Source organism: Lemur catta, chromosome 5 (genome assembly GCF_020740605.2).
Source record: "Lemur catta isolate mLemCat1 chromosome 5, mLemCat1.pri, whole genome shotgun sequence".
Taxonomy (NCBI): Eukaryota; Metazoa; Chordata; class Mammalia; order Primates; family Lemuridae; genus Lemur; species Lemur catta.
The window spans coordinates 108,171,028-108,186,961 of NC_059132.1; the positions used below are offsets into that span (position 1 = coordinate 108,171,028).

General features: G+C 34.8%; 1 protein-coding gene across 2 annotated transcripts in view; it reads left to right on the top strand.

Moving 5' to 3' along the window:
• Positions 1 to 442: 442 nt before the first annotated feature.
• Positions 443 to 15,934, top strand: part of GLRA3 (glycine receptor alpha 3) — a 121,848-nt gene continuing 106,356 nt past the window's right edge. The window contains exons 1-2 of one of the 2 annotated variants that reach the window (XM_045552476.1): positions 443 to 563; positions 15,538 to 15,665. In XM_045552476.1, the coding sequence (XP_045408432.1) occupies positions 493 to 563; positions 15,538 to 15,665 (199 nt within the window). In that variant the 5' untranslated portion in view covers positions 443 to 492. The remainder of the gene's footprint in view (positions 564 to 15,537; positions 15,666 to 15,934) is intronic. The other variant, XM_045552477.1, reaches the window with a different exon arrangement.

The following is a 15,934-nucleotide window of genomic DNA, read 5'->3' on the forward strand; positions in this document are numbered from 1 at the left end:
GGCCGCGCGGTGGCTCGGGCTCCACCCACAGGTGGCGGGCGGGATTCCGGCGGCGGCGCCCGGAGCAGGTGGAGACGCGGCCCCGTCCCTGGCGCTGGCTGTGGCCGCGGGGCCTCCAATCAGGAGTCTGGGTCCCGCGAGGACGAGCCTTCCTCCTTTGTAGCCAGAGCTTTAGCCAACTGTTCCCCAGAACCTAGGCACTCAGACACTTCATGTCGTTCCCTTTTCTGCTTTCACTGTGTGAATCACCTGCACATCGTTAACCCTGCGAGTGTCCCCGCCGCTCCACGCTCAGGGAAGGGACCGCGTCTCCGGGTCCGGGCGGCCGTCGCCGCGTGCTGCCGGGAGCTGTCTAAGGTGCTGAAGCCGCCCAAGCCCTGCTCTCCCCCAACACCACGCGGGGTCAGATCGCACATCCTCATTTCCGTGTTTCTGCGTCCCCATGCCCTGGAGAAGACTATTTTCAAGATCGTGAATATATCTGTCCGTATCATGGCCCACGTGAGACACTTGCGGACATTAGTTTCGGGATTTTACTTCTGGGAAGCAGCACTGTTACTCAGGTGAGTCCACTTGCATTTAACAGTTGGAGATCTCAGTAAGCCTGTTGCAACCACTTGTTATGGATCTAACCGAGAAATTTGCAATTCCAAAGTGACTTGTTGAAAGTACCCCTTAAATCGTTTTGTTTTCTATCTAAAACTATCTAGCAGCCTTAATTAAGACCTCTAAAAACAGGTAATTTGCTCTCTCTTCATTGATCAGTGAGTGTATTTTAGTAACTGGCATCTTACGTTATTTGCAGCTGAGACTACTCCAGAAAAAAATTATTTCAAAAGACTACGTTTTTCTTCTCAAATTGCTTTGAAAGTTTCCCTTTTCTAAGGGAATTATATATTCTGGGTCTTATTCTCTTTTTGCAAGCTGTGAAACATTTAGTAATTACAAATGAAACATTACTTTTTAAAAGGCAGAAATATAGAACATAAACATTTACTGATCCAAGAAACTCTGATCATTGTTGATATATCCAGAGAATAAGTTAAGTGAATACAAAATAAGGGCCTTGCAAGTACTATTTTCTAATGACCTCATTCAGGCAATACATGAAGGCAAACATCATAAATAAATTATTATATGTGTTCCATGTCAAGAATAATCTTTTTGAAGAAAATAATATTAAAACAAACCCATTAAACTATAAAACTGTTCTATGGACATGTCATTTTCTTGTCATGTTTCAGTCACATTTGGCAGACTTTTTTTTTTAATTTAAGAGTATAAGAGAAACTAGGCAAAGTTTCAGATGATTTAACCCCTGTTCTTAATCAAACAATGTAGAAAAGCAAGGTACTATTCATATAAATCTTTGAACCACCTATATAAATTTTATTTTGCTATTACTATATAATTACCATAAGACTTCCATTTTTATGGCTTACAAGCTTTTCAAGAAAATTGAAGTCAAATAATTAGAGTAACTAAGTTATGTGTATAGTGATTTCTATGGAAAGTATGTATATAATCTCTTCTGTGTTGCTGTGTCAATTTTTCATCTTTGGGCTACCATAAAAAATACTTTCTCTCATAAAAACTACCTTATAGAAAGCTATATTATTTTGATATGCCTATATTTAATAGGAATTTGTGATGATTATTGTATTTCTGAAATTGTTGATCTTTTGCAAAAGGGGTTGAACTATTTTAAATCAAATTATTTTCAGTGAAAAAATTTTAATACGAGATAGTAAATTTTTGTGACTTTATACTTGGCAGAAAGTTTACATGTGGTAATCATAACAAAGTGTGTGGAGCTTTTACATTTATGAAAATTTCATGGAAAGGAGTACAAAGTTCATGTTATAATAGAAATTGATGATTTTAGCATAATTTATTTCTTAATATCTTAGATGAAAATATTCATTTTTTTCAAAGAAAAGATTTGCTTAGTTGATAGATACTTAGATTTAGGAAATTTAAGGTCAGTAACTAGAATGTTTTGATCAATGAGGTCAAATTTGCATAGTGGCAATTCACCATGATATTTTTATAATATATTCCTAGATACATAATCTTCATCACTACATCCTCTGATTTTTGTCTATTTTTATTGCAATTCATGAAAAATATATTTAAAATTGACAATTGTGATTATAAGAATTTATCCTCATTAATATGAAATAATTTTAGTTAGAACTGCATTTTATGAATATTCCAAAAAGATAATCCCTTGAAAAAGACATATAACAGAGTTTATACCATACTCATATTCTTCATCAAGTTTTTCTGTCTTTTTTCATAAATCAAATAAAATTTTTCTCTATCCTAGAATAGTCTTAGATGACAGTATTCATCACCCTATGAAAAGCTTTAATCATATATAAAAATTAAGAATTTTCACTTTTAGTGATGACCCTTGAAAGAGGATTTCCTGTAGAAAAAAAAAAAAAAAGGGAAGCTCCCTCTACTGGAACAGTTTTGTAAAATAAATGTCCTTTTGGAAACAATTCTTTATTCTCTAGATTGATTTCTGATGTACTGAGCAAAAAGGAAACAAGTAAAAGAAAAAACTAAAGACAAAATAGTATTTAGCATTAATTCCTAAATATATATATTTTTAATTTGAAAGAATCTTTCCAGGGTAATTTGGAGGCAAGAAAAACAACCAGAAACCACAGGCATTTATATATAATTTACTGGTACAGACCTTTTTCTCATCAGTTTCAAAGAATTTTTTAAAAAAATTATTGATACAACACACACAGAAAAATGTGCACAAATAAGTTTCCATCCAGATAAAGTTTCACAAAGGGAACACACCCAGGTGAAGAGACCACAGATGGAGAAATAGACGTATCAATATCACAGATGCACTCTTCCACCCTCTCCCTCCACCCTATCTTTGCCCAGGCACTACCTTGCCCAAAGGTACTCACTCTCCTTATACAATAAATACAATAAATATGTTTTTCCTGATTTTGAACTTTATAGAAATACACATTTGAGTCTGCTTTATTTTTATGAACATTATGTTTATATGATTTCTCCATATTGCCACATGTAGCAATAGCTTATTTATTCCTATTACTATACAGTATTCCATTTTAGAAATACATCACAATTAATATATCTATTGTCCTGTTGATAAATATTTGGGTATTTTTCAGGTTTTGGCTAGTACTGTTATGAACGTCTTTGAACATCTTCGAACATCTTTTTGTGGATTATTCATTATTCATTTTTGCGACTGTGTAAGTTGGGTTCAAGATTTTCTCTAGGAGAAGACTTGCTGGATCAAAGAGTGGGCATGCGTGTGTTTAGCTTTAGTAGATACCACCAGTTTTCCAAAGTAGTTGTACCTATTTACACGCCTATCAGCAAGCAATGTGTGAGAGTTCCTGTTGCTTCCTAGTATAAACTTTGATCAGTGCAATATTACCAAAATTTCTAGCATTTTCTAGCATATTATTGTGAGCTGAGAGATGATATTTAGCTTTTTTATGTTGCCATAATTTCTACTTTTTGGTAAATATGCTTTATTAAGGCAAAAGCAGCAAAATAAAAATATTGACTGTATAATATAATTAGAAGTATTCATTCCCAGAATATATCAGATATAAGAAATGTAAGTTTTAAAGGGGAACTTTTTAAGAGGTTAATATTTTAAGTAAATACAAGTGAGCAAGCTGCATAAACAGACATAAGTAATCTGAATTTCCAAGTAGTGAAATTTTTAAAACTTTCATGCTTTACTCAGATATTTCTGTTTTATGAAACAATTCTTCTATGGCTTCTGGATTTTAGTTCTCACACTAATAAAAATAAGGAACAAAACATCAGTGTTCAGCTTTCTTTGAAATGCAGATAAGTGATGATTAGGAAGAGCTTGCAGAACAAATTCCAAAAGCAGGAAAACTGCCAAAAATATTTCATTTAAATTGATTATTTTCATACCATACCATTTAATTTTTCATCTTTAAAGGTTGATACCAACCCAGATTTGCTACTTGAATAAATTCTGGCACATGTGTCAAAAACTGTGCAAATTTCAGATGTTATGATAATCAAAAATATAATTTTTTTTCTTTTGGTTTACTTCAAGGCCTAAGAAAAACATTTTAGCATAGAGCTTCTTGGTTTTGCTTTTGATATGTTTTGGAAGATGTGGGAAATCCTTTTTAATGTTGGCTCTATTTTCTTATGTAAGATATTGAAGAAAAATTACACTTCTATGAATAAACTTTTACTATTATGGTGATATATTACATACAAGTGTAGTAGCAAGATTTTATATAGTTTTTAAAAAAATGTTGCTACATATAATATGTGGTTCATCCCTTTTTGCCTGAAAATAATCATAAATTGTCTCATGTATAGAAGAATCATAGCCCAGCTCCTCGGTCAATGCTTTAAGCAGTTTGTCCTGCAGATTTAGAGCATAGGCTGGAAAAATTTCCTCTTCTATATAACTTTTGTCTCCTGTAACCACACAACTATGTACTGAGGCAAGTTAATAAAAAATTATATGTTTAATGTATAGTGTTAAGCAATTCAACATGATTTATTCACTGAATTCTGTGCACAAATTTTTGTGCAAAGCACAATTTAGCTATGGATTATTGAACAACTAGCATCTTTTCCATCATGGAGCTTAGAGTCTCTAGAAGAAAATACAAAGGGTCAAGTGACAAAAGAAAAAACACAAATTGGCTGGTACGGTGGCTTACTCCTGTAATCCTAGCACTCTGGGAGGCCGAGGGGGGAGGATCGCTCAAGGTCAGGAGTTCGAGAGCAGCCTGAGCAAGAGTGAGACCCCGTCTCTGCTAAAAAATAGAAAGAAATTATATGGACAACTAAAAATATATAGAAAAATTAGCCGGGCATGGTGGTGCATGCCTGTAGTCCCACCTAGTCGGGAGGCTGAGGCAGGAGGATTGCTTAAACCCAGGAGTTTGAGGTTGCTGTGAGCTAGGCTGACGCCACAGAACCCTAGCCAGGGCAAAAGAGCGAGACTCTGTCTCCAAAAAAAAAACAAAAACAAAAACAAATAGCAATGTTTTAGGGAATGTGAGATAGGAAAGCTATCAAGAAGGCTTGGGCTTTGTAAGATTCTTCTTCAATGGGCATAAAATGAAATATAAAGAGAATATTGTGTGCAAAAGAAATGATATAGGTATACAGTATATGCTTAGGAAATGGTGGTGGTCAATTCAGTTGAAGAAATTACAGTTAATGATTTAAAACTTTATTCTATTAGCAACCACTATTGAGCTGGCTTCAGTAATAAACCTGCAGAAATATGGAGGAATCACAGCATCCTTTCACAATGGAATATGAAATAAATTTAGAAGCAAATAATTTAATTATAAATAGATAATCATCGTTACAGAATAGTGTTGTAACTTGACTCAAAATATCTCAAAAATCCCTCTCTTCCACAAGTAGAGTTTACTTCAAAAATAACAATTAATCATAAGGTTGGTAATAGTAAGAGTTATGTAAAGAAACAAACAATGACAAAACTACAAGAAGAAAAGGTTGATCTTCTTGTTTTAGAATTTGGAGACCATGTTTGAATTTTTTTTCAAAATTCAAATTTCAAAATACAGTCTCCTAAAAGAAATAGTAGAATCAAGTAGAGGATTTGGATTGCTGGAAGAAAAGAAAATGTTGAAGTTTGTCTGGTGTGTGTGTTTTTTTTTTTTAAATTTTTGTTTTATTGTTGCATAATAGATGTACATAGTTTTGGGGTAGATATGATAATGTAATACATTCATATATTTGTAAGGATCAAATCAATGTATTTGAGATGTCCATCACCTTAAATATTTGTCATTTCTTTATTAGAATTTTTCTCTACTAGCTATTTTGAAATGTACAAAAGATTATTATAAACTACAACACCCTACTGGTCTAACACTAGGTCGTATTTCTTCTATCAAACCCATTTGTTACCCATTAACACATGGCATGTTTTGTGTTTGAGATGCTTGAAGAAAAGTTATGTATCCCTGTCATCAGCTAGGAATGCAGAGATTTGCAAAGATTGAACTACTAGAACTATGGATTAAACAAAGGGTTGTAAAGGTGATCATATTGTGTGCAAAGAAAGAATGGAAAATACATTTATGTACAATAAGAGTAGAACACTTAGAGAAGGACACAGAATTCAGAGAGCCTGAGCTAAGCTGGGAGGTGAGACTGATCAGAGCCAAATGATGAAGTTGCAGCTTTGTCATAGTTTTATACTAGTGATCTCAAGTACCCACTCTTATCAATAGTATATATCAGCCGTCCCCAACCTTTTTGGTACCAGGGACCAGTTTCATGGAAGACTATTTTTCCATGGATGGGGGTGGAGGGGATGGTTTTGGGATGATTCAAACACATTACATTTATTGTGCAGTCAAACCTCTCTGCTAATAGTAATCTATATTTGCAGCCACTTCCCAGGGGATCACTGCCTCAGCTCTACCTCAGATCATCAGGCATTAGATTCTCATAAGGAGCCACAACCTAGATCCCTCACATGTGCAGTTTACAGTAGGGTTCGGGCTCCTGTGAGAATCTAATGCCCCAGCTGATCTGACAGGAGGCGGAGCTTATGCTGTGATGTGAGCGATGGGGAGAGGCTGTAAATACAGAGGAAGCTTTGTTGGCTCTCCTGCCACTCAACCTCCCGCTGTGCAACCCGGTTCCTGACAGACCAGAGACGGGTACCAGTCTGCAGCCCAGGGATTGGGGACCACAGGCATATTTCATTCTATCAATTTTCTATAAAACCTTCTTCCAGTAGTCTCATTTCAACTAATCTAATAAACCAGTCTATAATTACAGATGATACATTTTACTCGCTTAAGTTTTCTTAAGAGACTTTTAGGGAATTATTTTGGGAAAGGTAAACATTTTACTTTTCCTTATATTCTGAAGCATATGTAGTGGATCCTCCTTGATTTTCCCACCAAACTTGACTTCTGCCCTTCTCCAGATGATTATCTTTATACTTGGATTAAAAGTACTTATCGAAAATAAAGTCAAAACCCCAACTTTTAAGTATATATCACTGTGGAGGGAGAATCCATGACATCACTTTCAAATTTCTCCACAGTCTCTGTAACAGTGCTTGGCATACTGTCCATTTTCAAAAAATATTTAAAGACAAAAACGAGTAAGAATGGGTACTAAGGAAATCAGCCTTTCCTGCAAGGCTCTTCATTTTGTCTTGTTTATAAAAGTCTCTTCTACAACAAGTCTTAAACAAATTCTTCTACATTTCTAATCCTTTACTTTGACATTTTTTACAAAGTAAAATTTGCATATGGATTAAAAAATCAAATAATGAAGAAAGAGCCTTAATACTGTTGATAGCACTCTTTGGTCCCATCTCCCTAGTACTAAGTTATGCTTCCTAAGACCAACCACTTTTAAATGCTTGTGTTTTTCTTACTCTGATTATAGTCCCACTCTGCTTAATGGCATGGCCACGTTCTGAGAAATGCATCCTTAGGCGATTTCATTGTTGTGTGAACATCATAGAGTACACATACACAAACCTAGATGGTATGGCCTACTATACACGTAGGCTTCCCTTCATTTTAATTTTTGTCAATTTTAATGTTTGGAAATTTAAACAAATAGGTCTAGGAATAGTTCTCTATTACCTCAACCTCCTTTGAACCCAAATGGGCTCATTTAGCTTTGAAAATACATGTTTTTATTCATTTCTGAAAATTCTCTAAATAGATATAGCTATAGATTATTTCGTTCTTTTCATCTTCCAGAAATTTGTAAGAATTTCTCACTTGCCAATATCTCCTTCTGTTGTCTTTTAGTTAAAGTTTGTAGATCTTTAGTCATCTAGTATTATTTTAATGGATGTTGCAATGGAAAGAAATAGAAATGTATGCTTACCAGAACTATTTAGAAATATTTACTTAAATACTTACATACTTATATTTAGAGATTTAATTTATCTGGAATTTATTTATATTCATGGTAAAAAAATAACAGATCAAGTTTCTGTTATTATTTTCCAATAGATTGCTGAGTGTTACAATACCATTAATTTGAATCAGTTGTTCCTTCTCCCTTAAACATTCTTCCTTCTGCACCATACTCACCTCATATATTAATTCCTCAGAAAGTCTTCATTGACCATCCTATCTAAGATAGACTTTCTTATTTATTTTCTGTTTTATCATACTGGCCATTGTCTTTTGAGAATGTAGAGCAATTTCTAATTATCTTGATTGCTTATATGTTTGTTTGTTTATCTTCTGTTTCTTTTACTAAAACATATGCTCTTTGGTCACAGAGCCTTCACTGATACTTCAGTCTATAGCACACAGAGTCTTTGGTAACTTGTACTGCATATATATGTAACTAAACAAATACAGGAAAATGTGTTTTATATGTATATGTGCACTTATATGAATATATACAGATACACATATAGTTGCCCCTCAGTATCCATGGGGGATTGGTTCCATGACACCCACCAATATAAAAATTCATGTATATGCAAGTCCCTTATATAAGGTATAGAATTGTAGAATTTGCATATAACCTACTCATATCCTCCCATATACTTTAAATCATCTCTAGATTACTTATAAACCTAATACAATGTAAATGCTATTTAAATAATTTTTATACTGTATTGTTTAGGGAATAATAAGGAAAAAAGTCTGAACATGTTCAGTACAAATAAAAACATCCTTCATTTCCCAAATATTTTCAATCACAGTTGGTTGAATCCACAGATGCAGAGCCCACAGATATGGAAGGCTACTGTACATATATGTATATACACATATACATACATATATATGTTATAAATATGAAATTAAATTTGGGGGAACAAATACTCTTCTTCATCTTATCTTAGCAATCTGCATATTTTACTCTTCCATAAGAATTTTAAATTTTTTGGCTATTGAACATATGAAAAAATGCTCAACATCGCTAATCATTAGGGAAATGCAAATTAAAACCACAATGAGACACTACCTTACCCTTGTCAGAATAGCCATTATTAAAAAGTCAGAAAACAATAGATGTTAGCACAGATATATTGAAAAGGGAACACTTACACACTGTCGGTATGAATGTAAATTAGTACAACTTTTATGCAAAACAGTATGGAGATTCCTCAAAGAACTAAAAGTAGACCTACATTTGATCCAGCAATCCCACTACTGGAAAAGAAGTCATTGTATCTAAACACCTACACTGTATGTTTATCACAGCACATTCCACAAGTGCAAAGATACAATCAACCTACATGACCATCAACTGATGAGTGGATAAAGAAAATTTGGTAAATAAATAAACACACACACACATGCACACACACACACCATGGAATAATAATCAGCCATAAAAATGAATGGAAATGTCTTTTGCAGCAATTTGGATGGAACTGGAGACCATCATCCTAAGTGAAATATCTCAGGAATGAAAAAAACAAATACCACATGTTCTCACTTATAAGTAGGAGCTAAATGATGGGTATACATGGTCATGCAAAGTGGTATAATGGACATTGGAAACTAAGAAGGGAGGCTGGGAGGGGGGTGAGGGATCAAAAGTTACCTATCAGGTCCGGTGTACACTATTTGGGTGATGGGAACACTAAAAGCCCTGACTATGCCACTATACCGTTCATCCATGTAACAAAAACATTTGTACCCACTAAATCTACACAAATAAATTTTTAAAAAAATAAATTTTGAATTTTTTTCTTTCATTTAGTCTTAGATTTTAAAAACTTGCCTTTTGTGTTGTTTTGGTGAATTAAACATAGTTTTGCTGAAAGACTTATGCCTGCAGCTATTGCTGTAATGATGTGTGCATGTAAAGCTACAGATTAAAGTTTATAATTTTAAACCTATTATTGTCAATGCCTAATTAAAAACCTTGAAATTCCCAGAGTAAAAAAAATTATTTCTCAAAAATATTTTAATAGAATAAGCAAAGGAGCTATAACCTTCAGGAGAAGTCTTTGCTGTACCTATCGCCTGATCTTCTCAAGGAAGACATATTTTCTCTGAGAGGAAATATGGAGAAGCATCCAGATAAAGACACTACGTGCTCACTTTCCAAAGAGACAGTGATATTCAGAATTAAGTCAGGGATGTTTTTGTTGTTCTCTGGAACCACAATGAAGTTTGAAGACTTGAATTATTTCCTTTGCCAGACAGCATTACTGGGGAAACAGATCCTTATTTGAACTAACTTCTATGAAATTAATAACAATAATAAATTATATGATTTATTGAAAATTTATTGAGTGCCATATCAATGTATTTTATTACACAGAAACTTCTTGATAAAAAGAATACTACTTTCCATTACCCTGAAATTTAAGTGGCTTAAAACAACAATAAATATTTACTAGTATTGAAAGTTTCTGTGGGTCAGGAATTCAGGAGCTTCTGAAGTAAGTGTTCTAGCCCAAAATCTCCCCTGAGGTTACGGTCAAGATGTCAGTCAAGTCATAGGAAGGGTTGACTGGGTAGAAGATCTGATTCCAAGACAGCTCAGCCAAATGGCTGGCAAGCTGATGAAGCCTACTGGTAGAAGCCTCAGTTTCTCCTGTGTAATTTCTTGAGTGTCTTCACAACATGATGATTAGCTTTCTAAGAGTGTGTGATCTAAACGAGAGCAAGGTGGAAGTGGCAATGCATTTTATGATCTAACTACAGGATTTACACCCAATCATTAAGTCACTTAGTTCAGCTAACATTCAAGAGGAGGGAAACTGGACTCTACTCTTTAAAGGGAAGAATTTCAAAAAACTTGAGGAACTAATTTTAAAACCACCATAATTACCCTTGAGATGTTCTTCTCCTTCATATCCAGTACCAAGCCATCACTAATAAAATTCTTTGGATTTTATTAGTTATATATCTCTTAGATTCTTCTACTCTTCTGCACCCCCGCTGCTATTAAAATTACCCAGAATATTTTCAGCTCCTATCTTGACCTGTGGAGTTGTCTCTAAATGAAGCTGTGAAGACCAAAGTCCCTAATGTGATCTCTAAGGCACTGCATTAACAGATACCTACAGCATTCTCCAGCCTCATTTGTTATTGACACTCTTTGCCTCTATTCCAGCTGCACTGACATTCTTTTAGTCTCTTGTACTCCCCATGCTCCTTCCCATCACAGGTTCTAAGGTGCTTTTTCTTATCATCTGTCCATTCAGTCTTTTCCTGCCTGAAATGCTAGACTACTGTTTCAGCAGTACCTTCTCCTAAAATTTCCACTGAGTTTTACACAAACTGATAGGTTTCTTTTCAGTCATTTGGAATCTTGCTAGAACATCAAAACCAAAACCAAATTATTGAATAGAAGATGCTATAAATCCAAAATCACTTTAAATATTCATTCAATAGTTGAGTTATGAAAGGCTGAATGTCACAAATGAGAAATTATTTAAGGAAGAATAGTAGACAAGTCTGTCAGTCAAGTCCCCTACAGTTGTTATTGACACTGCAAGGGGGGTTCAGCCTAGGTCCAGTTACTCACCACACATAGAGCCAATTATTGAGACAAGGATGATGATTGCCACGGAAGAGGGAAATTTTTAATGTGAAAGATGTCTGTCAGGAGAACCAAAGAAGCAGCCTCAAATCTGTCTTCCTGACTAATGGAGAGTATAGGCTATTTAAAGAGGGGTTACAGTTCATTGGAGCAAGTTGTGTTGAAATTACCAAGGAGCTACAGGCATTGGGGCAAGTTGTGGGGGGTAGTCAGCCTTGATTTCAGAAAGTCTCGGCAGTAGCCTTAGGAAATCAACTCCTTTGGCTTGTCATTTGGGGGAAACAACTCAAAAAGGTGAACTGGTTAGTTGAAAGTTACAGGGTTCTGGTCATCAAGCCCTATCGTCCTCAGGATCCAAAACATGAGAGGGAGAGAATTATAAAAACAGATAGGGGTCACTGAAATTTTTTCATAGAGCCCCATTACACAACTATACACTTGCAATGGGACTTCGAGCCTCTCTTGCTAAGGCAATTTCAACCAGGAGTTGAATTCAAGAACTGGGACAAGTCAATCAGATTTTTTTCCTTTCTGGTGCTCAGTCCTTCCTGAGGCTTGTCTGTATTTTCTACACTCGGGTTTCATGAGATACTACTATAACCATCCAGGCCCCATTTAAATAAATTAGCTTAAGTAGATTTCTCTTCATTTCAATTAAAGATATCTCTGACCAAAAGAGTCATGGTACCCAATGGAAAAGCCAGACTTTCGCATAAGATATTGGCATTTTTCTAAACATATGTATATACTGCATCATTTGTTTTACTAAACTTATTTGTGAAAAATGTGTACCACTTTTAAGTCTCCATTTTTATATTGTTAAAAGAACATCTGGCTTGCCCAAGGCCAAACATCTATGAATGGCAGAAAAGAACAAAACCCCAGCCTCCTGGCTATCCATCTGGAGCCTTAACCATGGTGCCATGATGCTTTCCATTTAATTTTCTTCTGCACTCAACACAATGGCAGCTATTAACTCTATTCTAAGTAATTTTGAATGTATTCTGAAACACTTAATTAGTTTTCTTTAAAATAAATAAGTCATTAAGAAGCTACAAATCAGTGAGTTAATTAGCTATGTTATGGCCTTTTAGCTCTTTCAGTTAAAATAAGCTGATGCCAAAACTATAAAGAAGTAAACTATTGCCCAGGAGAACAGAGAGTATTCATGAATTTATAACAATTACCATGAATTTCAAGCATAGCATTTTGAAAGTGCTTAGTAAAACTGAATGAGTTTATGATAAAAATAAATTTTGTAAATGAAACAAATTGCATAAAGGTTATACTTAAGAAACCTCAAATGATCACACTATTTAATCCTTTGTCATGTATTTCACTATTGAATGGAGTCCTCTACCCCACTCCCACTTATAATCCTATATTAACCCTTTACACTTAAACACATATATATACAAACAATATATAATTTGTCACTGGCAACTAGCAAGCACTGAACGTAGTTACCCCTAATAAACACTAATTTATGTAACCATTGAATGAGACACCATGGCAACATCAAGCCTGGTTAAAAAGGCACTCAATTTACAACTCTCCAAATCCACCATTAAATGACAATTTTCAGACATATAATGTTGATGATTTATGTCCCTCTTTCAGATTTCTGTCTCTTGATTTTTTTCCTATTTACAAATATTAGTCTATAATCTTTTTTGGTAATTCATTAGCATCATTTGTAACTGGGGCAGAAGGATGGGAGAAGAGTAAGGTTGGATATTCTCTACTGTTAAACATATACTCAAAGCATGATTACTGGATGCCTTGGGGTGTCATATTCTGATGCTTAACCTTTCATTATATTTAGTTAATTAATTTCAAAAATATTTAGTTAATTAGTTACTCTGGATACTCTGAATTGTTTTGGGGGTTATTAAAACAAACGGAAGAGTCATGAATTTTGCTTAAATAGTAGACCCTACAAAGCAGGAGATAGAAAATGATCGATTATTTCCATTAAAATGACAATTGCACTGTAACAAGTGCTATTAATGAGAGACACAACTGAGAGACACAAATTTGAGACATATTTCACAGGATTTTGCAAAATCAGAGAGAATAGTTAAGGCTTCCTGAAGAAATGATGCTTAAACCTAGGTGATAAGGATAATTAACAGTTAAGTTCATGAACAGAGTCCCAGTGAACATTTCAGGCAAAGAGTTAATGGCTAGCAGTAGGTTGGACCAGACAAGTCAAAGAGAACATGGCGAGTCGTAGTTGAATTATGGATAAAATTAGAAGATAAGGCCAACAGGATGGATATGATATGTGAAAATAAAAAGTGAGAGTCAACAGTTATCAAAAGGTTTTCAACTTGAGAACTGAAAGAATGGACTTGCCATTAACCACGTTTGAAAAGAATGGGGATCAGGTCTATGTCGGAACAGCAAAAGTCCAGTTTGGACATGTTAAGTTTCAGATATTCAAGTAGAGATGTCAAGTAGCCATTGGACCTAATAGTTTTTAGTGTGGGGAGAATTCATGACTAGAGATATAAAAGTAAAGTCATCAATGTACTCTATACCATATTTATTATAAGACTGTGAGCCTGAATGAGATGAACAAGGGATGAGGTGTATATATAGCAGAAAGAGGCATTAAATAAACCTCCCAGTGATCATAATAACAGGGAGTCTGGTTGAGCAGTAATAATCCTAGATAAAGGATCACAAAGTAATAAGGAACCAACAGAAGGGGGAGAGAAGAAGCTTCCATTTGGGGAGAAAGCAAGAATGACCGAATGAGAGTCACTGAGAAGATAAGTGACTTGGAGTGCCCAAACCAGGTGGAACCTCTAGACCAGGGCATTGTTATTGGTGATACTATGCTTATAGAAATATCATTATCACTGACATTGGATTTAAACATTGTGCCTATGAATCACTGCAGAAAAGCCTATGGTAGACAATTAATGATGATGGCTCTGAGGCCCATTTTCACTACTCACTACAATTTTGGCAGGAGAAATATATCAGGTGGTGACCCAAATGGTTCGAAGCTTGGCAATGCTCTGAGTTGACAGAGCTGGGAGGACATGATGATTGATAACCTCCAGGAAGTGACATCAGCTTGAACACATCAGTTCCAAACACGATGTGTGTTCAGAGAGTCAGCTTCACTTTCCTCAGCAAAGCACTGTGGATGAAAAGAATCATTTAATCTTAGCAAGCAGGCCCAGGCTTCTGGTGAAGCCATGGAGGTAAAGGAGGAGCCGGACAGGGGAAGCAGTCACACTATAGGTTTCTAGGATGCGCAGTTGCAGAAAAAGGAAAATGTTTGAATGACAAGAATGTGGGAACACTTCATCTTCCCTGGACACAAGCTCCTGTTATATAATATCTACGAGCACAGACCACATTTATGGTAATTTCTCAATCTTGACACAAATTTTAGACCTGAGCAAAAGTTACTATAGATTAATGGCATGTAAGTGAAAGCAGAATGCTTTTAACTGAGTGTGTTACTAACACAGGAAGCATGCCAATTGAAGAAAAGAATATTATTGTTTAATCTACTGGACAGACGTTTTTTACTGCTGAGAAAAACTCACGAAACCTGAAAGGTGATGTTTTTCCTTCAATAAAAGCAATAAGAATTGTATTTCACAGCTGAACTTTCATATTGTCTTATGCCTGAGGACCATTTAGTTAAAAATTGCAATCAGAAATCAAGTTTGGGTAAATACAGATTTTGAAAACCTAGTATTTCAGAGGTGGTTTTCTTTCCAGTTTTAATACAAAATAATGCCACCCCTGACAATTGAACTGACTATAGGTGAAACCTTACAAATACTGACTATAAATCTATAAATATCTGTCTTATTATGATAATATTCACTGTATGGTATCTAAGGTTTTCTTCTTGTTGTCAAGGCATTTTTGCTCAGCATTTCTATTTTATATTTTCAGGTAATAATTGTTAGAAAGACTACTTTTTGTAAAACTTGTATTTTTTTTTGTTCTTATTTGTAGTTTGGTTGCCACAAAGGAAACAGATAGTGCAAGATCTCGAAGTGCTCCAATGTCACCTTCTGACTTTCTGGATAAATTAATGGGGAGGACATCGGGGTATGATGCAAGAATCAGGCCCAATTTTAAAGGTAACTGTTCTGTTTACTATTTTAAATACTTTTTTATATGCTAAGTATTTATATCATATTTACCTTGTTCAAACAAGATAAACATTAAAATTTATTCCACCAGAAATTCTAATGCTTATATACAATAATCTTCCAAATACTGTATTAGTCACAGATACATATTAAAAGAAGAAATCTATTTACATGTTCACAGCTATCATAATTTGCCTTCTTTGGACCAACAGTAGTTTTTCTTTCTCTAATTGTTATAATACTTATTATCTTGACCA